General features: G+C 54.7%; 1 protein-coding gene across 2 annotated transcripts; it reads right to left on the reverse strand.

Moving 5' to 3' along the window:
• Nucleotides 1-378: 378 nt before the first annotated feature.
• On the reverse strand, nucleotides 379-15,134 carry ABHD6 (abhydrolase domain containing 6, acylglycerol lipase). 2 transcript variants are annotated; one of them, XM_054280846.1, is made up of 10 exons: nucleotides 15,117-15,134; nucleotides 11,303-11,371; nucleotides 9,502-9,649; nucleotides 6,139-6,295; nucleotides 5,633-5,746; nucleotides 5,290-5,422; nucleotides 3,899-4,056; nucleotides 3,043-3,097; nucleotides 2,499-2,599; nucleotides 379-1,695 (listed from the first exon to the last, which is right to left on the reverse strand). In XM_054280846.1, exons 3-10 carry the CDS (start codon nucleotides 9,618-9,620, stop codon nucleotides 1,519-1,521), a joined length of 1,014 nt encoding a protein of 337 aa, XP_054136821.1. In that variant the 5' UTR covers nucleotides 9,621-9,649; nucleotides 11,303-11,371; nucleotides 15,117-15,134; the 3' UTR covers nucleotides 379-1,518. The 2 variants fall into 2 exon arrangements, with proteins under 2 accessions (XP_054136821.1, XP_054136819.1); XM_054280844.1 differs by lacking the exon at nucleotides 15,117-15,134 and having other exon boundaries at nucleotides 11,303-11,405.
• Between the last annotated feature and the right edge of the window lie 6,952 nt (nucleotides 15,135-22,086).

A 22,086-nucleotide genomic window follows, 5' to 3' on the forward strand; every position in this document is an offset into this window, starting at 1 on the left:
ATAAAACTACCAGCAATTTTGTTCTTTAAACCAACTCCGGTAGTAGAAACAATACCAAGCAATTAACAGCAAATTTCTATTTATTTCTAAAAGAACAATGTTTCTTCTCTTAAAAAGAGCCAAGAAGCTGACAGGGAGTTTCAGATGTATGTACAGATCCGGGTACCTCAGGAAGCTGTCAGTGGGGGGACACTAACAGCACCCCCTGTCACCCCTGAGGAGGGCTGGGGTGACTGAGGGGTGACAGCCTCCTGCTGCTCTGCCTTTGAGGGCACCACACACTGCCTTGCCCTCCAGCACCCCTGGTCCTGCCTGGGACCTGGACCAGAGCTCTGTCCCTGGGACAGGCAGTGAGGGACCTGGAGAGGCGCAGGATCATCCCTGAACATCACCTTGCAGCCTGTAAAGTGCAGCTTGCCTGTACTGCCTGTTCCCACCCACAGCTTCCCTTGCTCAGGAGCTGTGCTCATGGAGCAGCTGCAGAAGCACATTGTACCTTTCCCCACCACGGCCCAGCACCTCGTGGGCGAGCTGACCCCTCCTCACCATTCCCTGTGCTGGGCACACACAGCCCCCTCCCACCCCTCAGCCTGTTCCAGTGGCATTGGCTTTTGCAGAATTCACAGAATTCATTAAGAAAGTCATTATTTACATCCAGGTGTTCAGCAGCACGGTGCGATAGAGGAGCTGAGACAAGAGTTCACCCTGGGGGGCTGGATCCCACCCTGGCCATGGGTTTATTGCTGACTCGGGCTCAGGGCAGCTCCCAGTGCCCCAGCCCCACAGCAGTGCCACAGCTGCTGCCTGCACCCCGTGGTCACTGGCTGTGCCCACCCTCAGGTAGAACCAGCCCTGGGCAAGGTGGGCTGTGCACAGACACCACGCCCTGGGCAACGTTAAGGCATTACAAATACACAGGAGCTATTCAGAGATTTAGAAAAACCCACTCAGAGTGTAAACATTTTTGCACATACAGTCATTGGACTTCCACACATGAAGTTTTCTGTTGTTTTCTGGATAAATCATGAGATCAGGAGCTACACAAAGGGCACTCAAGCAGACGCCTGGAGCACTTGGGGGTTCTCTTACAGCACAGCAGCATGCAACACGATGGACTCTAAGTAGTCAAAATATTGTTAAGTCTCAGTCTCAGTCCAGGATTCCAGATATCTTCCTACATTTCATATCTAGTTTAGGTAAATGTCATGAACAACTACGTGCTGGTAACCCAGGTAAGATGGGTGGCCGTGTGATGAGCACTGGGTGATTTCAGCTCATTTCTACCTTACCTCTAAGTAGAAAAGGGAGATACTCTGCTTCTGTTCCTGCATCTATGGAGGTTGCTCAATGAGCCCAGGTTGCTGTGCCAGTGGTGCTATAGGTTTGGGGATCAGTGATTCTGCCTTCCTCAGGGACTTTGGCACATGGACCCCGGTTCGTACAAGATCCCTGAGAACGTATCAAAGCTGCAGTACTTTACAAGTGAACCTGGCGTGGGCACGCGGCTCCCTGCCACGCTCAGGCCTGCTTCTTGTTGTTGTCTATGCTGTGCAGCAGTGCCAGGAACTCCAGGATGAGGTTGGCTGTCTTGCGGGGCCGCTCCACCACCACCGAGTGGCCGCAGTTCTCCAGGATGTACACGTGGCAGTCTGGGATGGCCCCTGCCAGAACACTGGCACCAGAAACATCCAGCACCTGCACGGCAGGGAAAGGCAGTCACTGCCACAGCCACAGAGGGGGTTTGCTGCACGCTGCAGAAACCCTGCTGGGTCCAACTGAGATCACAGAATCACAGAATGATGAGACTGGAAGAGAGCCCTAAGATCATCGAGTCCAACCTACGCCCTAACACCTCAACTGGACTACAGCACCAAGTGCCATGTCCAGTCTTGTTTTAAACACATCCAGAGATGGTGATTCTGCTCCCGATGTGGAGCAGGGATGCAGGCACAGTCTGTGTGATGCCTGGGGACAGGGCAGGGAGGCTGCAAGTGCCAGTCCCAGCATGCAGCAGGCAGCTCTCTTGTGTGATTTTCAGCTGCTGTCTCAGTGCAAAGGTATTACTGCAAGCAAACACTTGCATCTCTGCATTTGTAGAGCCTTCTGCATGCCTGCAGCCTGCTTCCTCCCACATCTTCCCTCCCACTCCTGCCTCTGAAACAAACCCTAAGAGTCAAAGCTTGCCCACAAACAGCACATCTCTTCCCAGTTGCCAGGACAACTCTCTTCACTGACACTTTATTCTTCTCCCCAGCCCGTACCTGCTTCAGTGCTGGCACCTACCCCCCACCTGCCCCCCATGGCACTGCCCTCTCCTCCCTCTGGAAAGCTGGCTGTCATCTTTCTGCCCATCACCCTGCTGAGCCCCTTTCTAAACCCACTGGGGACTGACACAAGTGCCAGCTCCCTGCAGAGCAGCACAGCCCCCCTGTGCCCCGTGGGTGGGCACAGGCAGAGATGGAGACAGGTCTGTGGGGGATGTGCAGGGGGCTGCCTACCTGGTCCTGCTTTCCCCAGATGACCTGTGTCGGTGCTTTGATCTTGCTCATGTTCTCATGGAGGGAGTGCCTGGACTTTTCATCCACGATTTCTAAAAACACTAGTGGGGCAAGAGGAGAGTCAGTCCTACAGGGAGATGTTTGGCCTTCCTGTCTCAAAGAGGGCCCAAGAGGTCCTGCTAGTGTCCCCTCACTGGGAAACCCATGCAGAGAAGATGGGCTGCCCTTGCCCTGCCACCAAGCCCAGCTGAAGAGGAGCCCTGAGCTAAACAATCTCCTCACAGGTGCTTGTTAGCCCAGATGGAAGGGCGAGGGTGAAGCAACAGCCCTGTCACCAGTGGGGGTGGCAGTGCATTGCTACCAGTGACCCAGGTGTGTCCCCAGATCTGTCAATGACACTGCCCCCTCCCACCCTCAGCCACACAGCCCGGGGATGCTGGGGCACACCCATGTGCTGGGGACCTGGGGGCTGGCAGCAGCAGGTCCCCAGGCCCTGGGGATCCTGCAGGAAAGCCCGGTGAGGAGGCTGCCTCCGTGCACTTACGTTTCCGGTAGAATTCATTGTGTGGGATGCGAACGTCGACGAGGCCCTGGAGGATCTGCAGGGAGACAGAGGAGAGCTGCTGGAGGGGGGCAGCCCTGCACAGGGCTGAGCCTGCCCAAGGGCACCCAAGAGCAGCCCTTGTCTCCCCAGCAAGTCTGGCCCCAGTGTGAGCTTCTTCCTAAGCATGTGGGGCTGTTGAAACCACGCTTAAGCAATGTATATTTCAGCAACAAGGAATATTGTCTTTTATGATGCAGACCCAATTTCTGCCCCTGGCCAGCAGCCACCTCAGCCATGACTGCACTTTTCTTTCTTCTTGTACTCTTTTGGCAAAAACACAAAAGGTCTTGGCACTACCTTACATTTTTTTTCTTACTCTCCAATCTACTCACTCCAGACTTCCTAAGGAAAACTAGTTTAATAGCCAGCCCCTCACCAAGTTCCTCTCCTTGACAATGACGCAATTAACATTTCCATTACTTTTACTTAAAAAGCAGAGAACAATCTCCCTCCACATCAGACAACAGCTGCCTTAGTTATTTAATGCTTCCCGCCAGCCATATTTATTAAAAAACCCTTCTACATCCCAGCCTGCTGCCAAAAACTTCACAGGAGGAGGAATTCCAGCAGGGAGTGCCAGAGGGAGCTTGGAAAAGGGGGTTTGAAGGGAAAGTGCTGGAAAAATGCAGGGAGTGGGGCTGGGTGTGTCTCACCTGGGTGATGGCAGGGTTGGCAGCTCTGGCTCTACTCCCAGCACTGCCTCAGTTGCCACCACGTAGGCTCAGGGAGAAGCAAAACCTCCTCACCACCTGCAGGCTCCCCTTTCCCACCTCCACAAGCAGTGCTGGTTCCTCACCTGCTGCGGCACCTTGAAGCGAACATAGGAGCAAAGCTTCAGCATGTCTGCCATCTCCTCAGGGGTGGAGGGGATCAAAGGGATCCTGTCAATGCGCTTGGACTCCTGCAGCTCCCGCAGCTGCTTGATGAACTTGCTGTCAGTGGTACTTGGCAGGCCTGGGGGAAATGAGAAGGAGTGAAATCCAGATGAGATGCCCCCCAAAACAGCCCAAACAAAAGAGCATCCTTGTGCTGACCTCCCTCATCCCTGCCTCTGGCTTCCTGCCTGCTCACTGTTTAAAAAAAAAATATAAAAAGAGGGGAAGAAAACATCTGTACATATAGCCACTTCAAAATGCACCCAGAGGTACCCAGCCTCCCTCCTGCTCCAGGGCTTGGCCCCCCCACAGGCTGGCACAGCATGAGGTGCAGACATGCATGACTACTTCAGCAAAGCTATAGTGCTTATTTATGTGCTCATCACATGCAAACACCAGTGCCCAGGCTGCCACTGCACAGGGCTGGACAGAAAATTTCAGCACCCCCATCTGCATGCACCACTGAAGAAAAATTCCCCAGCAATTTAATCCTAAACCTTTCTGCATCCCCCACACAGAGGTTTCACACCCAGAAACAGCCAGAGAGGCAGTCAACACTTCTCCCAGAGGGGAGTGGGAACCCAACGCCCCCAGAGCTTGGTAGCTAGGTAACATTTGCTTTGTTTCATTCCTTAGTGCTTATTTGGAAGCTGCTTTCCTTGTGTGGGAGGGAAAGGAGCTGCTATGACAACTGGGATGCAGCAAAGCCTCCCTGGCAGAGAAGCTCTCTGCCTGCTATGGCTCCTGCAGCATATCCTGCCCAGGCTCCCCTGAGCCCCTGTCCAGGGGATGCTGGGGACAGAGGGGACAGAGGGGATGGAGGGGACACCCTGCTGACCTGTGCCCAGCCCTCAAGCGCTCTTCCCACTGCAGGCACCCAAAGGTGGGAGGTCAGAGCTCTCCAGCTCCCAAAGCCCCAGGCCTTCAGCACACCAGGGCTTTCAGGAGGCCAGAATGGGGAGGCCATTCCTGCTGCAGTCTTGAATCCTGCTCCTGAACTGAGAGGCTGCAGACATGCCATGTAAAGTGCCTGCCAAGGGAAAGGCATTTTTCTCCAGAGCAGAACTTGTCCCATTTGCTCTAGTTTCTGACCCTAACCAAAGCACAGTGGGGCAAACACCAAACCCCTGGAGAAGAGTAGTCAGCACAAAGCTGTGATTTTCTCTTGTGCCTTGCCAGAGATTTCCAGAGTGTAAATAAAAATTATTTATACATGCTTTGCACTACACATCTATGCTGCATCCAGCTCTGCCCTGAACTTTTGCACTGGCTTCTGCTTGCCCTCTCTGTCTCCCTCCCCTGCCTTGCCCACCTGCAGGACAGATGAGGGTCAGGCTGCAAATATCTTCTGGGTACTGAGCAGCATAGACACCAGCAACATTTCCCCCCATGGAAGTGCCAACCAGATGAAAGGGCTTTCTGTTCAGCTTGATGCACTCCACGAACTGGCAGGGAGCAGAAGGAGCATTGTTAGGAGAGAGGAAACAACAGCATGGGGTCAGGTCATTAGAGAAATTCTACTCAAAAGCTTGAGGCTGGTGGCTCTGGCTGCCTGGGAAGGGAGAGAGTGAGGCCACACAAGACAGACTCAGGGGGTTCTGCAACCCTCATGTCCCCACATCCCTCTGCAGAATGATGTGATGCTGGAGCTTTACCTGGTGTATTCTCTTAGCTTGCCCACTAATGGAGTAATCATCCAAGTCCGAGCGAGTCGTACCCTCGTGCCCAGGCATGTCCACACATACCAAGTGCAGGTTCTTTGGCAGAAACTGAAGAAACAAACCAGGGCTGGTTACAGTGCAGGGAAACTGCTGCAAAGCCCAGGGATGGCAAATGGGGAGCCCAGGTGGGAGCAGAGGGGGTCACTCTCCCCATGACAGCCCTGGTTGCTCATGCACCAAGGATGACATGATGAGAGAGCACGGCCAAGACTTGCCTCCCATGGAGGCAGCAGGTGTGTCCTGCTCTTCCCCTGCTGCCTTGCACATTACAGGGTGAAGGGAGGCAGCAAGCAATGGGCATGGAGCTAAGCAGTGTGTTCCCAGCATGTTACAGCACTCACCCCATCCCATGCATGCAATCACTGGGCTCCCCACACTGCCCCCAAGCCCAGCACCATCAACTCTCAGTGAGGAGCAACATGACAGAAACAGAATCCCACCTTGACTATGGAGAGCCACATGTCCTTGTGGGCAGAGAAGCCATGTAACATCAGGATGGATGGTCGGTACCCAGGCCTTCCTCTGTAGGAATAACAGAACTGATAATCATCGTAGGTTGCGTATCTGACCTGCATGCCCAGGGCTCGGCGCCAGTACCTGCAAACAGGGACAAAACACCACTGAGCAAGACAAGACCAAGGCTGCAAACAAGGGGAAAACACCACTGAGGAAGACAAGACCAGGGTCCAGCTATGACAGAAGGCAGCTGAGGAGTCTGAAGGCAGCCACAGATTTTTTTTGGCTTATTAAGGCCAGTTAGGCTGGGCTCTCACTGGTGCCATAATGGGACTACTGGGATTAACCCTGGGCATGTGTTCCCTGGACAGGTGTAGAACTGGCTGCTGGCTGCACTGCAGATGGTTTGTGGAGACACTCTGTCTGTTAAGAACTTTAAAAAAATACCTTAAATAACTCATTTAGCAATGGAAATGGGCCAAAACAACAATGGTGAAAGAGAAAATGCCCAAAGGCTGGTATGAGGACAGAGACTCAAGAGAGGGGGGCAGCACAAGTGGCAAAGCGGGGTACAGGATGGGCAGGCCAAGGGAGACAGTTCTCCCAGGTGGATAAGGTGGATCTGTCAAGAAACCCAATTCCCATGGACCAGCTAGACAGCCTTTGAAAATGTATTTATACACACACAAAGGACTGGAGTGGACCATCCCTACACTGGGTTTAGCACCCCAGAAGATAGCAGGCTAACCCCAAGGCTGTTCCTCCAAAGCAGAGGCAGACAGTCCTGCCAGCACATGCTTGCAGCCTGCTCAGAGGATGCAGCAGAACTGCTGGCCAGAGGGACCTGGGCAGAGATTATCGGTGACACTTGGGACACATGATGTGTACGTGCAGCCCACGGCAGGGAATGGGGCCCCTTGGTCTGCCTTTCCCCTGTGCTCACATACAACCCTTGCCAGGACAACTGCTGGGCTACTCCTGGTGGCCAAAACACTGGCAAGTGCTTTTACATGCTGTATCAGAGTTTATTTAAGGCACAAGAGCAAGGTCACCAACGCTTCTGGACTGTCCTACCTCTCTGCCCACTCAAAGCTTATGCATAGTGAAATCCTCTTTTAGCATAATCCCTTTTTCGAGGGGGTTAGTGGGACTTAAGCAGCATCTCAGCTCTGTGCTGGTCCTACAAGGAGAGGTGAATTTCTCCCTAATAAGTGTCTTAAGAGTCCTTGCCTCAAAGGCACTGGTGTGAACTACCAATGGGCAAGATGATAAACATTTTTAGCAACTGATCCTAATGGATCAATTCAGCAGAAGGCAAAATAATCTGTGCAAAGCTGAACTGATCCCTCACAAGGTGTTAACTCACTTAGTGGCATCAGCTAAAGTGATTAAGCCCTGTGGCAGCAGAGGCAGAGCGGTTCCAGGGCCGGGGTCAGCGGGGCAGCCCTGGACATCCTGCCAGGCAGGAAGGCATTAGCAGCAGGGAAAGCAGAGAGGCCGTGGCTGAGGGGGCCCAGAGTGACCCCTGACTGTGCCAGCTGAGGACACAGACTGGCCCTGAGGAGAAGGAGGGGGCAGGGAATTAGGGGAGAAGGGAGAAGCTTCCCCGGCACCTCCCAGGAACAGTGCTGCAAAGCTGGAGCTGCATGGGGCTGGAAGAGCAGGGCAGCATGGCGTGCTTCCTGCACCTCTCCTGATGGGGAAACACAGTCATTTCACCCTCCAAAAAGCTCCAGCTTGGAAAGAAGCCAATAGAAAAGGAAGAGTAAGGGCAAACCCATGCTTCTCATCCACTGTCCCTAACAAAAGAGGTGCCCATGACACACAGTGCATTGCAATTACTCCTGCAAGAATTCCATACTGCCAAAAATGCTGGAAGAGAGATATGGGGCGACCACACTCTTCAAAAGAAGACAGTCCTTCTGACCCCTGCTCACATGCTCCCTCCCTCACCCAGACACAGACCAACCTGCCCACAGTGCATTTTCACTCAGCTCCCTATCTGCAGTCCCAAAAGAACAAAGGCAGCAGGGAATTCTCTACCTTCCACCCAGCCTGGCTCCTCCAAGCTCCTGGCACAGACCCTGCACCTCCTTTGCCCTGTCCTGCCACCCTGCCTGTGGCTGCTGAAGGCTTCACCCTGACCACACTCACCCTGCAGTGCTTTGCAGGGATCCTCCTCACAACCTCAGCCCATCAGGGTCCCCCCTGGCGTCCGCCAGCTGCTCACATATCCAAAGGAATAAACCACTTTGCCTGCCAAGCCCAGTACCACCCAGACACCCATGGGGCAGCAGAAGGCTGTGACACTGCCTGCTCTCCTCTGCTGAGTGGTGATCCCATCACTGGGGCTTTCATCCCATGCTCCCTCCTCTCTCAGATGCTGTAATAAAAGGCTGCTAATTAAAGTGCCTTTAGGAACAGGCTTCATCCCATTGCTGCAATGGACAAACAGCTTCCTCTCACAGGAGGTCACTTGGATTTGGAAACACCCCTGAGCTGCACTGTAGGACTGTAGGAGCCACCATCTAGCAGCAGCACATGAGGGCAGCCTGACACCCTGCCTGCTCTGCCTGTGCTGTCTGCTGCTGCTGCCTGCTCCATGCTGGGGATGAGACTCTGCCCTGACTTCTGAAGAGGGTTAGTCCAGCCTTTCCTTGCAACAAACCCAGAGAGGAAAGCTGCCAGTGGGCTTATCTCTGATTTCCTCTTTTCCAGGGACAAAGGAGGACTGAAGGATTTAGTGCTTGCCTCCTGATATCAGAAAGGACAAGATTCAAGGGGATAAGGAAAAGCATCCCTCCATCTTCTCTGATGCTCCATTCCAAAAAAAACAGAGGAAGAGAAAAGCCTCATCCATAATTACTAATGAGGGAAAAGTCCCTGCCTGTGAGCAGGCTGTCAGCTGGGATGGAGCATGTGAGCCCAGGGACACCCACAGCACAGGCACATTGATGGAGTGGGAGGGAGGTCACCAGACTCCACAGCTGCCACGCTGGTGGAGATGCTGCAATGGCAGCGCTCTTCCCAGGCTCAGTCCTGTCCTTGGGGAAAGGAACCCAGAGAGGCTTGGAGAGATCTTGCAAGCTGGCACTGCAGTGTCAGCCTGGCCAGCTGCCCCTTGGCACAGCCAAACCCCTGGGACAGACACAGGCCTTCACAGCAAAAATGCAATAGGAAAATGCCATTTTCTTCTCCCAGATTTGTTTAAAGCTGCACACAGCTGGCCTGGCCCTGGAGGAGCTCAGCAACACCCAGCCCTGCCCACACCACCCTGCCCCACGTGTGGGGGCCCTGCTGGGTGCAGGTTCCCCCAGCACACCGAGAGCAGGGGCTCACACACTCACCAGTAGTAGATGCGAATCAGCGCCGAGGGCCAGAGGAGGAACGAGGCCACAAAGGCCAGGATGGGGATAGCCAGGGTGCCACCAGCGATGACAAACATGTTCAGCATATCCAGGTCCATGCTGCTCTTCACTACTCAGCCTCACCTGCCTGCATTTAGGGAAAGTTCTGAGGTTAACCACCAGAAATTATGACAAATCCTTGCTAAACGAGAACTCTGCTGCCAGATGAGGAGGAAAGCAGATCTGCAAGAGGCAGATATCCTTCAGGAGCACAGCAGCGTCTCCTTCAGTTTTAAAACCCACCTATTTCTTCTGGCTCCCTAATGGATTTAATCACTGCAATGTTATCCCCTCAGGAGAGCACATCTCAAACAGGCATGAAACATGTCTGGGATGACAGGGCACAGCGTGGCCCTTGGGACCCTTTGCAGACACAGCAAGCACAGCCCCCGAGGGGTGCAGGCAGCCTTTCCCCCACCATGAGTGCAGGCAGGGCCAACTTCAGGCAGGCTCCACACTTCTTTTCTGCTTCTTTTTGGAGGCAGGCACCCAGCTCTGTCTCCTTTCTCCTCCTGCCTGATCCCAAATCCCCAGCACACAACCACTGACCTAGAACTGATGGGTTGAGCCCAGCTCTCATTACAGCTCTGCACAGGCACCAACTAATCAAGGCAGCAGAGCCTATTAATGGGCTCGGGAACAGAAGGAAAGAACTTGGCAGGGCACTCTTTAGTGTCCAGCCCTTATCAGAAACAAATTTATCTCCACCCCCACTTCCTCACCTCTGCCCCACATTTTGCACTTCCTGTGGATAACAGGTTCTCCATCCCTGCTCCCCAGCATCCTCCAGACAAGCCTCAGGGACAGCAGGTGGAGGACACTCGGAGCAAGGGCAAGCTCTTGCACAATGTCATATTTGTCCCTGAACTCTCCCTACCACAGGCAGCTGGGATATATTTTTCTCCTTAAGAGATTAAACGCTGCCACACACACATCTCCTCTAATTCCCCCTGCAAACCAACTCACGGCTCCCCCTTTCCTCGGCATTTCGCTTTTGTCTCACATTTGTAAAACGAAACATCCTGCATGCCTGCTCTCCCCCCAGCCACTCACCCCCCATCACCACCTCCACATTTCCCCGTGTCAGGACAGTCGGATTTTTTCCAGCTTCCTGCAAGACTCCCGGTGGTGGGTGCGGTATGTGATGCCATGAAACAGACACACAATCGCCACAGTCACAGCCCCAGACACAGTCACACGGGATCACACTGGACCCCACGGTACACACAACCCGGAGAAACGGTGTCCAGAACCTCTGGAACATCAGCCAGATTTGCCCTCTTCCCCCAGGGAAAATAGAAAAATAACTGAAGTTCGAGGAATGCTGTAAATATTTCCACCAGGCACCTCCTTTACAAAGCTAAACCTCATTTCCGTCTTCAAGCCGCAACAACACGTCGTTATTCGTTTAATTAACACTTTGTAGAAAGATCCTTGCTCTCAGCATGGCTTGTTCGTAGATAAACATTTTATTATGCAAGCGATAAACTTATCCATGCGAGCAGGGCTGCGAGGGAGCCACCCCAGAGCACTGGCTGCCTTTTGCTATGTCACTAAAACAGGGCAGAAATTAAGCACGGAAATCGCCATTGTTCCCCTCGGTGACCCGTAACGAGAGAGGGCTGCAGGAAGCAGAAGGCGCGGGATGGTGGAAGCCCCTGCGATCGCCACCTCCGCCTCCATCTCCACACCGCTTTTAGAAAGCTAAACGAGGAGAAAGCCTTTAAAAAGCCCGGCTTACCTTGCAGAGATCCCCTCCTCCTCTCGGCACAAGCCCTACTCGCTGTGGGCAGCGGCAGTGTCTGAAACGCTGTCAGGAGAGGAAAAGAACAAGGTCAAAATCGCAGCTCTGCTTTCACTCCTCCCTCCAGGCTCCGCGGCCCGGTGAGCTCGGGGTGTTTAAGCCACCAACTTCCTTTCAAGACGTCTCATATTCACCTTCTGACCAACCTCTGCCCTGTTTATGTAAATACGGCGCTTTGTACGATAGAACCCGCTGGGTGCACTTGTTCCAGGCAGGAGCAAAGGAGCGGCCATGGGGAGCGCGGCGGGGAGAGCCGGGCCCAGCGCCCGGGCAGGGCTGCGCGCACCCAGCGCCGCGGGCTCATGCTCGCCCTTCAGGTGATTACTGCTATTAGAACAAAGCCAGCTAAGCTGCTGCTCATCCCCTTCCTCTTTGTCTTAGAGGTGCTTTTCCAAGCGCTGCCCGTGCCCCTCCCCTCCCCCTGTGTGAGACGGGCTGGAGCGGAGCGCAGCCGCAGGAAATCACCGGGGAGGCAGCGAAACGCTGGCCTGAGCTCGCTGGCAGATTCCGGCTGTGACATTCACGGGGGCCGATCAACAGGTGCACCGGAGCCACGCGGCATCAGTGCTGGGGGCTGCTTCAAGGCAGAAAATCCCGGAGAGCTTCCCTTGCCACGGCCGCAGGTCCCGGGCAGTGCTGTCCCCATCAGGCCGGAGCGTTTCGGCAGGGCCATGGCAGCCAACGCTCCCCAGGTGGGCCCGGTGCCCAATGCCGGCCCTGCACACCGGGTGAGCCCGGTGCCCAGTGCCGGCCCTGCACCCAGGTGAGCCCGGTGCCCAGTGCCAGCCCTGCACCCAGGTAAGGCCGGTGCCCAGTGCCGGCCCTGCACCCAGGTGAGCCCGGTGCCCAGTGCCAGCCCTGCACCCAGGTAAGGCCGGTGCCCAGTGCCGGCCGTGCACCCAGGTGAGCCCGGTGCCCAGTGCCAGTCCTGCACCCAGGTGAGCCCGGTGCCCAGTGCCGGCCGTGCACGCCAGGTAAGGCCGGTGCCCAGTGCCAGTCCTGCACCCAGGTAAGGCCGGTGCCCAGTGCCGGCCGTGCACCCAGGTGAGCCCGGTGCCCAGTGCCAGTCCTGCACCCAAGTAAGGCCGGTGCCCAGTGCCTGCCCTGTACACCAGGTGAGCCCGGTGCCCAAATGCCGGCCCTGCACACCCGGCAGGCCCCGCTCGGGGCCCGCTGGCCGCGGGTGCCTGAGGGAACAGGAGCACGGGCAGCCCCATGGCACTTCCAAACCTCCTTCTGCCTGGTCAGGGCATCGCCACTGATTTCCATGGCTAACTCGATGGAGGAGAGTGTCAGCAGGCTCAGCTGTGCAGGCAGGGACAGCCACCATCACCACAGCCCCCAGCACCCGCTGTCAGCCACCCCTGCACCCGTCAGTGCTGCAGGGACACTGGCTCACCGGCTCTGGGAGCACCCACGGTGACAATGGTGCCTTGCCCATCCAGGAATGCTAACCCTCCCTGCTGCACTGAGACCAGGCCCCATCACCCCAGGCCCCAGCACAGTCCTTTGCTAGCAGCTGCAGGGTAGCTTTTTAAGCTGCTGTGGGTTTAAAAATAAAACAAGCCCTCTGGTAACAGCCATAAGTCATCATACCACAGCTCATCCATCATTCTGAGGTGCCCTGTGACCAAAAGTCACAGCAAGTGGCCCCAAGTGGTGCTACTGCTTCTCACAAGGATCTCCACACACTTCATAAATTAACTTGGAAACATCAATTAGGCAACTCTGATAAATGATGTGTGATCAGGCAGTGATAAGGCCGAGCACACTGAACACATGGCAGGGCAGGGGATGCCAATGCAGGAGCACTGGTTCCCATGCTGGCAACAAGCACTAACCCCACAGCCTGCCTCCCACCTGGGACAATCCCCAGAACGAGGCAGCCCAGCTAATGGGGTGGTCTCAGGACAGATGCTAAGGGGTGGCTCCACATCTCCATTTGTTTGCTGCTTCTTCCCCTGTGTCAGATTCAAGCAAGGATCTCAACACCTGCAAAGAGAGGGGCCAACAGGTGGAAGGGGTCTGTGGGTCACTACAGAGATCAGCATGTTGAAAACATTTCCAAAGCCATGGAACAAACGTATTCTTCCTCTTTCAAGCTCAGTGTGTCACTCCAGGGAGGCTGGGCAAGACCCAAGAATGCAGCTCAGATGTATCTTTAATTTTTTTCTAAGCCCCACAAGAGAGGCAGCAGCAGCACAAAACCCACCCCAAGGCAGAAGGCCCCCGGGTTGGAAGAGGAAACTGGCAGCTGATGCACTGGGCAGCCCTGAGAAAGGCCAGGCAGGGATTTCACAAACAAGAATCACATGGATGCCATCACTGCCAACACTCAGGCACAAAGGCTGTCCTGGGCTGTGCTCATCAGGACGGGGCTGCACAACTGCTGCTGCACCCAGGGTTTTGCTCAGCCCACCTGCACCCAGCACAGTCCATGCCTCACTGATCACTGAAAGCTAAGCAGCACAAAAACATATGTTTTTGGGTTTTTTTTTTTTAAGATCTGAAAAGGAAAAAGCATTAACCACTTTTAAGATTCCACTGCAGAAACAGGGGGCTTAGAGGGACCTTGATGACTGAGGTGGGCCCCCTAGAAGCCCTGACTCACACCACTAACCATGTAAAAACAAAAACCCAAAACATGCAAGTGAACCCTTTCCCTTGGAAACCCCCTCACCCTTGCATCATCTGCAGCCAGAAAAATAATATTGACTATAAACGATGACATAACAACTGTTATGATTCCCCAGTGGTGTAGTTTGCTGTGGGATCCTTTAGGTGCTAATCACAGAGAAGTTGTAATTTAATCTATTAATATTTGAAAGATCTCTATCTGTCAGTCAGCCAGCTCTCAATCTTAATCCAGCCTCCAATGAGCCCAGAGTAGGAAATGTGCCCTTTCACCTTCATTTATTTATAGGTAGCAGCAATGCAATCATTATTTCTGCAGCAGTGTTTCACAAAACCTTCATCTCTGAGTCATTTGTCTCTGTCCAGAGAGTCTGCGCTGGTCCCTGACCCTGCTGCTGCACCCCAGGCTGGCAATATGCAGGGACAAGCTATCAGCATCACTGACAGCCAGCCTGGGCACAAGGTGGATGCAAAGCATGGCCCAGGCAGGCTGTGCTGCCAGTCAGCTGCTGCTTTAGCGATTCACATCGTGCCCATCCTCCTTCCGGAGCCCGTCGCCATCCCCATCCTGCCGCACACGCACGCAGCAGAGCATGCACGGCGCATCGGCTGTCACGGGTGACTCTGCCGGCTCCGGGGAGGGGGTAGCAAAGAGCTGGGCAAGGATGGGGTAGGGGTGTCCAAGGGTCACATCCTGGCCCCTGTTCTCAGCACACAGCCCTCCCCGGCCCCCCCAAAGCATCCTCCGCCGGCAAAATGACAGCATCCTCCGAGCGGCAGCAGCTGGGACCATGGAGCCCTTTAGAGTCATTAAGCGGTTTGCTTTGGAAGGGACCGTAAAGATCATCATGTTCCAACCCCTTCGCCACCAAATGATTAATTGTTGGAGGAGGGGGAAGGAAGTTAAAGGCAAATTAATTAAATCTTTGAATATATATTTTAATGTTTTTTCTTGGATTTCCTCTTTGCTCGCGATCTGCTGCCCATCCCCGGCGATACCACAGCTGGGACTGGGGACACCCGGCCGCCGGGACGGCCCCCGCTCCTGTCACTGTCACTTCCCCGCGGTCGTGTCAGTGCCACCGCCAGCCCCGCATCCCGCCCCCCCGCCTCTCACCGAGCCGAGCCGAGCCGAGCCGAGCCGAGCCGAGCCGAGCCGAGCCTGGCCGCAATGGCAGCGCCGGGCGGAACGCGGCGCCTCCCCCGCCCCGTGCGGCTCCGCGGGGCGCTCCGAGAGGCGGGGATGCGGCTCCGCGGGGCGGGATGGACCGGGAAAGGCGGGACACGGCTGGGGTGAAGGGGGTGAAACGGGGGCCAAAGCGGGGTTACCGCGCCGGGAAAGGCGGGGAGGGATAGGGCTGGTGTGCCCGTGACAAAGGAGACAGGGGGGGACAAGGACTGCAAGATGGCTACAGCGGGGATGGAGAGGGACATCAGGATGTGCAAGGGGGGATGCAGTGAAGCTGCAAAAGGAATGCAGGGGAAAGTAATGGGGCTTCCGTGGGGATTGCAATAGGGATGGAAAGGGGGATGCAATGGGGGACTCAGGGGAGCTGTGATGGGAATTCAGCGCGGTTAAAGCAGGGGGTGCAGCTGGGCTCTGGTGTATAGGGTGTACCACGGGTGCCAGGGGGACAGTGTGGGGGTACGAGAGGGGACACAGAGTGGCAACAGAGGGGTGTGATGTGACTGCAGTGGGGGTGTAAGGGAGGGGTGCAGGGGGTGGGCAGTCACACCCGGGTTAGGGTTAGGTTTACCCCAACCTGGGAAGATGATTCACCCTCAAGCCTGTGAGCAGTCACTGGTTAGGATTGCAAACAGCCTCACCATGTGAGTGTAAAAGGGGGGTATTGCAAGGGACACACAGCAGGGAGCCAAGAAGGATGCAATGAGGCTACAGAACTCTCACAATGGGGTTGCCATGGGGATGCAACAGGGATAAAAAAGGGAATGTGATAGGCAGCAACAGGGTCACAACAAGGAGACACCAGGGTGGAAACAACGGGGGCTTACAAGAGGGATGTCAAGGGGATGGCAATACAATCACCACAGAACTACAAAGGAGAATGCAGGGCTACGCCCCACAGAGAAAGCTCACAGCCCCCTTGCATGAGGCCTGGGAGCAAGCTTGGGCTGGGGGACAGCTGCTCCCAGGTCTGGGGGAGGGCTCTGGTCAGGGATGTTCCCATGGGAAGAACACAAAGGTTGAAATCAGAGCATACCGCTTATAAAAATCCTATTTCAGGTGTTAAAGTCAGGTTACAAATCTTTTACCTTCCCAACAGATGGCACTGCTATCAGGAGCTGCATTTCAACTTGCGTTTTAAAATCTGCTCCGATTTTTCCTAAAACTGCCAATTCAATCCTTTTGCTCTAAGCAAATTTACTTTCATTCCCCCTGGGTCACATATCAGGCTGGTGTGTACCTTTAAATTATGCCAAAAAGTTATAGGAAAACTTAATTAAATTGGAAATGAGATCAGCTCCTGAGTAAATGCAAACTGGGTCAAACCCTCACCCCACCTGTGCCCTGATAAAGGATGTCCCTTTGGCCTGGCAGGCTGGGGAAGGGGAGATAATTGGTGTAAAGGTCTTTCCAGGTCAGAGTTTACTACGATAACCATAAGCTTTTGATAACATGAACTCTCAGAAGAGATTCATAACCAAATATCAAGGGGTTTAGGCGGCCTGGTGAAGGTGAGGCTCAGCTGTTTTGGGTTTTGTTTCTCAGTCAAGCAGGGCTAAACAAAGCTGAGTTTCCGCTAAGGTGACCTGGGTGGACACGAGAGGTGTTTCACAAGCCCTCAAACCCTGCTTGCGCTCAGAGCTGTTTGTTCAGCTCTCATGCACGGCCGGGACACCTGCAGGGCAGTGCTGACTCAGAGCCATGGATTACCCAGCCCATGGTTATTCCTGCTGGGAATGCCCCTGGTACAGTCACAGCAAATGGTGGTGCCTAAAATAGAGAGGCTGAAGCAGAGACCTGCGGTGGGTTTGTGTCGAAACACAGCACGAGCTGAGCAGGAGCCCAGGCACAGGGAAGAGTCACTGAGTCACCCCTGTGGTGGTGCTGGGCTCCCCTGGCCCAGGCACTGCCAGGACAGAGCCACAGCTCCAGCAGGTCCAGCCCTGCTGGGGGAGGCTCTTTGCAGTGCCCTGATCCCCTGGCCAGGCAGGGGCTGAGGCTGCTCCTCTGCCCCACCTTGGGCACTCCAGATGGCACAGGGGGAGCAATGGGGGGAGAGCAGGGCACAGCTGGGCTCCCTGTGCCCACAGAGAGCAGATGAGCCTCAGGCTGCAGAGGAAAGCCCAGCAGTTCTGTGGGCACCTCCTCAGGACCCTGCAAGGCCATGTTTGGGGTGGCTGCAATGTGGCAAGCCCAAGTTAAAAGCCAGTGCCTGCACTGACCTGCCCCATGAGTTTTGTTTCTTTTCTCAGCCCACAGACAGCTCATCACACAGCTGTGGCAGCTGGCAAGGACTGAGTCACCCCTTGGTCACTCTCTGGGCTATGCTGGCCCTTAGCTGAAAATTACTCATTCCCAATGCAGTATCAGGAGCTTCCCAGCAGCACAGGAGCACAGCTTTGATCCTGTGAGCAGGACAGACAGTGACCACAATGAGCACTTATGATCCATTGATGACTTATGAGAAACAATCTGTATCTAAAACAGAGCAACCACATGATAAAAACCATTAAAAACAATCAGAAATAGCTGTTGCATGGCCCCTGAAACCAGGACATGAACCTTTTATGTAAACAGTCTTGTTTTCCATAGGAAGGTGGAAGCTGTGGCTGGATGCAGTCCAGGATGGCTGTGGACAGCTCTGACTTCTCCCTCACCAATCTGAGAGGCAGCATTGCTCCACTGGGTGAAAGGTTTGCATGTTATTTTCCACTGCTGGGTGAGGAATCCCCAGGGCACGTGGTGAGGCTGTTTGCAATCACAACAAGTGGCTGCACGCTGCCTTGGTGGGCTGAATCATCCTCCCAGAGTGACTTGTCCCCATCTATTCCCACTGGCACAGTGGCACAATCCATGAGCAGTGCCCAGGGCACTGTGGGCATGGGACAGGGCAGGAGGGTGCCCCAGAGCCCACCATGGGAGCTGCTGTTGAGGAAGGCCTTGCCATGCCCTGAGCTGTGCCACTTTAATAACACAGAGCTACAGAAACTCATCCCCCAGGACAGGGATAAGATCCCAGCTCACCTTGTTGCAAACAGCAGCTCTGGGTGAGAGCACAGGGGTACAAACCCCTCTGTGCACACCTGGAGCAGCTCTGGGTGAGAGCACAGGGGTACAAACCCCTCTGTGCACACCTGGAGCAGCTCTGGGTGAGAGCACAGGGGTACAAACCCCTCTGTGCACACCTGGAGCAGCTCTGGGTGAGAGCACAGGGGCACAAACCCCTCTGTGCACACCTGGAGCAGCCACCCTGCCACTCGTCAGGGCCTTCATTGCACAACCTGGGACAAACACAACAACAACGTTCCTGCTGTTTGAAACATTATAAAGCAGGTCTTGCTCACCTAATAACAGCTTTTTAAAATGCTTTATTAACTCTACTCAAATTAATGCATGTCTTATGTGCATTTTAATTACATCTTTAACTGCTAACAATATGGGTGCACTTATTGGCACAAAACCTTATTTGGTGGCTGCAGTATCTTTATAGAGGATTAACTTCAAAGCCTCATCTTGTCATGCATGAAAGCCTGTATTTCAGATTACCTCCTGCTCTCTTACAGCTCAGCTAAGCAGTCTCCTTCAAGAGAGAGGCATTTTTCCTTGGACTGCCTTGTAGTGGGCAGGCTGTCATGCTTCAAACCACTAACTGAACAATACTGACTGATTAAATTGAAAAAGAAAACCCTATCAGAGTTCTGGACCAGCAAAGGAATTGTGCCTTGACAGTAATTAATTAGGTAGAACACTTAGCTTCCAGAATTAGAAATAAAAATTGAGTACCAAAGATTTGATTCAAACATTCCACATATCTTACACACCAAATGCTTTTCCCCTGCATTGCACTGAAATGCCCGAGGGTCACAGCAGGACAATATTGCCATTGTATTGGCACTGAAAGCACTTCCCAAATGCCCATTTATGGCCTGCAGCACAACCATGGACTTTAGCAATCCAGAATGGCTCAAGTGCTTTGCTACTTATTAACCTGAAAGTCCAGAAGGCTGTGATAAAACACTCTGCCTGATGCTTGTGATGAGGTCACCAGGAGCCCAAAGGCCATTTCATTTGCCCACTTTTATGGTGGTGGCATCTTTGGGGCTGGACCTCCCCCAGTCATAGCAGATGTTGTCAGAGCAGCAATTTGTGTAAAAATGGTAAAAATTAAGGAATGTGCACCACTTTAAAGCCTGCTACATGGAAAGGGAGGCGCCTTGTCCAGAAAACGGAGCTGTGGTGGCTCCTGGGGAGCAGCAGCCTGGGGGTGTTGGTCCCCACACTGCCCCTCACACCCAACACCCTCTGCCCATGCTGGCCCTGTTCCCTGTTCCAATCCCCTCTTTGGGGAACAGGATAATGGGTGTCAGATGGGGCAGCAGGGACACCCCGACAGGCTGGGGCTCAGGCAGACCCGGCCACTCTCTGCACCCTTGGTTGAAAGGGCACAGCAGCACCGGTGTCCCCAGCAGTGCCCAGCCCTGAGCAGCACTCAGACACCACCACCACGTCCCTACAGAGGATAAATGAAGCTGCAGCCAAGCCCCAGCCCCTCAAGGAGCACTCCATGAGTCCCTGCTGCCCTCCCAGCCCCAGCAGGCTTCCTCTGCAGAGCACAAGGGGATGTGGGCTGGCCCCGCAGTGTCTCCCTCCAGCCCTCCCAGGCAGGCACAGGAAACCTCAGAGATCCTCTCAGCCCATCTCTGCCAACAAAAACAGCTCTGTGGGTTCCCTAGAGGCTGCCAAAAGGAAGCAGCTGTGCCTGAAGGGAGAGAAGGAACTCCCTCATGGCTGCAGGACCCTCACACCCCTGTCCCGTGGGGACCCTAAGCAAACACGTGATACAGGGACACATCTGACCCATCCACCCCACAGCACCTCCTGGGCAGTGGGAGGGTGATGGAGGGGCTGAGCTGCTGCTCCAGGGGGTGACACACCAGGCACAGCCCCATGAACCCGGGACAGGCTCCACCAAAGGGCCCTGGCAGCTCCTGCCCAAACTGGCTCCTGCCTTGCCCTCAGCCTGCTGAGCTCCCCCAGCCCCCTGGGAGCAGGCAGAGCCTGAGGAGGGGCTTTATTGGTGAATGTTCCACAGGTGCTGCTCATCTGGAGAGGGTTCCTCACCTGCCATCATCCCAAGTGGGGACAGGAAGCCCAGACTGTGCTGGTTTCAGCAGCAGCTTCTTGTGCAAGGGCAGGGCAGCCCTGAACTGTCAGTGTTCATGCACCCACATCAGGCGTGTTTTGTGATCTGATAAGGCTGATCAGAAGGCGCAGTAAACAGGGGGTAAAGTGCTGCAGAAAGCAACATGAGCTCCCTGTGTCACCCCCCACAGGTGACTGGCTGCTGTTTGTCCCCCTGATAATGCCTGGGGTGGAGGAGAGAGGTAACTGATATGCCAGGAGCCCTGAAGATAAACACAGCACTGACAGCCATGGTTCAGGGTCAAAGCCTTCATGGGCACCACAAAACCACTTGCTCTGTGATGCCAGGGTAGTCAAAACAGGCGTGATTTTGGGGAGAGCTCTGGGTTTGGATGACTCTGACCCTGAGGCTGCAGCTGCTGTCGCAAGCATTTGGCTCAGGCTGAGCTTTCAGCAAGGTTAACCTGGAGATTTACACCCCTCCAAGGCTGACACTTTCCCTCCCCTCCCTCTCTATTAGTTTATTCCAGAGCCTGTCCTGCCTGGGGACAGCTCACTGGAGACCCAGAGCAGAGGCGGCACCACCTAATCCCTGTTGTTTTGGAGGATGGCTTGCCCACTGCCCAGCTTGGTTGGCAAACACTGCAGTGAAGTGGTGACACTTCCCTTGCTGGCAGCCAGTGCTCCAAATTCCAGTAATGCCAAAAGGGATTGGTGGTGCCCATTCCAACATCTGCAGCACATTCCCTGGAGAACTGGCCTCCCTGCAGGCCTGGATCCCACTGCTTCCAGCTGTGGGATGTCCCTGGGAGCCCAGGGCTCTGCTTTGTGCTGCCTGCACCTCAGCCTGCTCGGTTGGTTCAGCATGTCCTGGTGCCTCTGGATCTAGAGCTGCTTGGGCAGCAGGGTGCAGGCAGGCTGGGAGTTCCTGGAGAAAGGAAAGAGGATATGAAAGCACCCTGTCAGCACAGGGGAAAAAATTCAAGACACTTCAAGATGTCATTTGGCTTGAACTCTTGTTACACCTCCTGCCTTTACAACTTGATTGAGGGCCAACAAATGGGTCTCTGGCTGAGGGCTGGCATGTGTGGAGGATTAAGAGGGCAGGGGGGTGATTTCCCTGCAAAAGCCACCTCAGGGGACCAAGCCATCCCTCCTGCAGCACCCTCACTCAGGCGTTGTTTTAGCCAAACTCCTGTGTCCCTTCCACCACACAACACAAGCACAAACCAAGGCTCCTGTGCTGGGACACTTGGCCAGCAGTTTGAGGGGCAGTGCTGGGGCATCAGGTACCTTACCATGGCTGCCTGGCAGCCCCTTCCAATGGGCTTCTGGTGCCCTCCAGAAATCCCAGTCTTCCCCACTGCTGCTTCCCAGACCCTTTCACCATCCAGCCCATCCATCTCCTGGAATGGCCCAGGGAGTCAGCACAGCCCAGAGTGGTCCCAGCTGGTGCCCAGTCATGGCCAGCACCCCACAGCTGGTGTCTCCCTGTGGGGAGGGACAGTGGCTTCTGCTGGAGCTGCTGCTCTGCCGGGATTCAGATCTGGCTCAGCAGAGCCTGTTTTCCCTTCAGAGAGGAGTTCAAAGTCTCCATGCTGCTTTGCGGTGGGAGATGGGAGCGAGGGCAAGGAGGAAATGGTGATTCCTGTTCCTGACTGACACAGCTGGGTTTGACCCCAGGCAGCCACAAGGGACGGAGGCATAAACACACACATATCCACAGGCACGCTCGCAGCAGCTCACTTTGCCCAGGTCC

Source organism: Melozone crissalis, unplaced genomic scaffold (genome assembly GCF_028551555.1).
Source record: "Melozone crissalis strain CALT ecotype California unplaced genomic scaffold, PUWL_Pcris_2 ptg000029l_1, whole genome shotgun sequence".
Taxonomy (NCBI): Eukaryota; Metazoa; Chordata; class Aves; order Passeriformes; family Passerellidae; genus Melozone; species Melozone crissalis.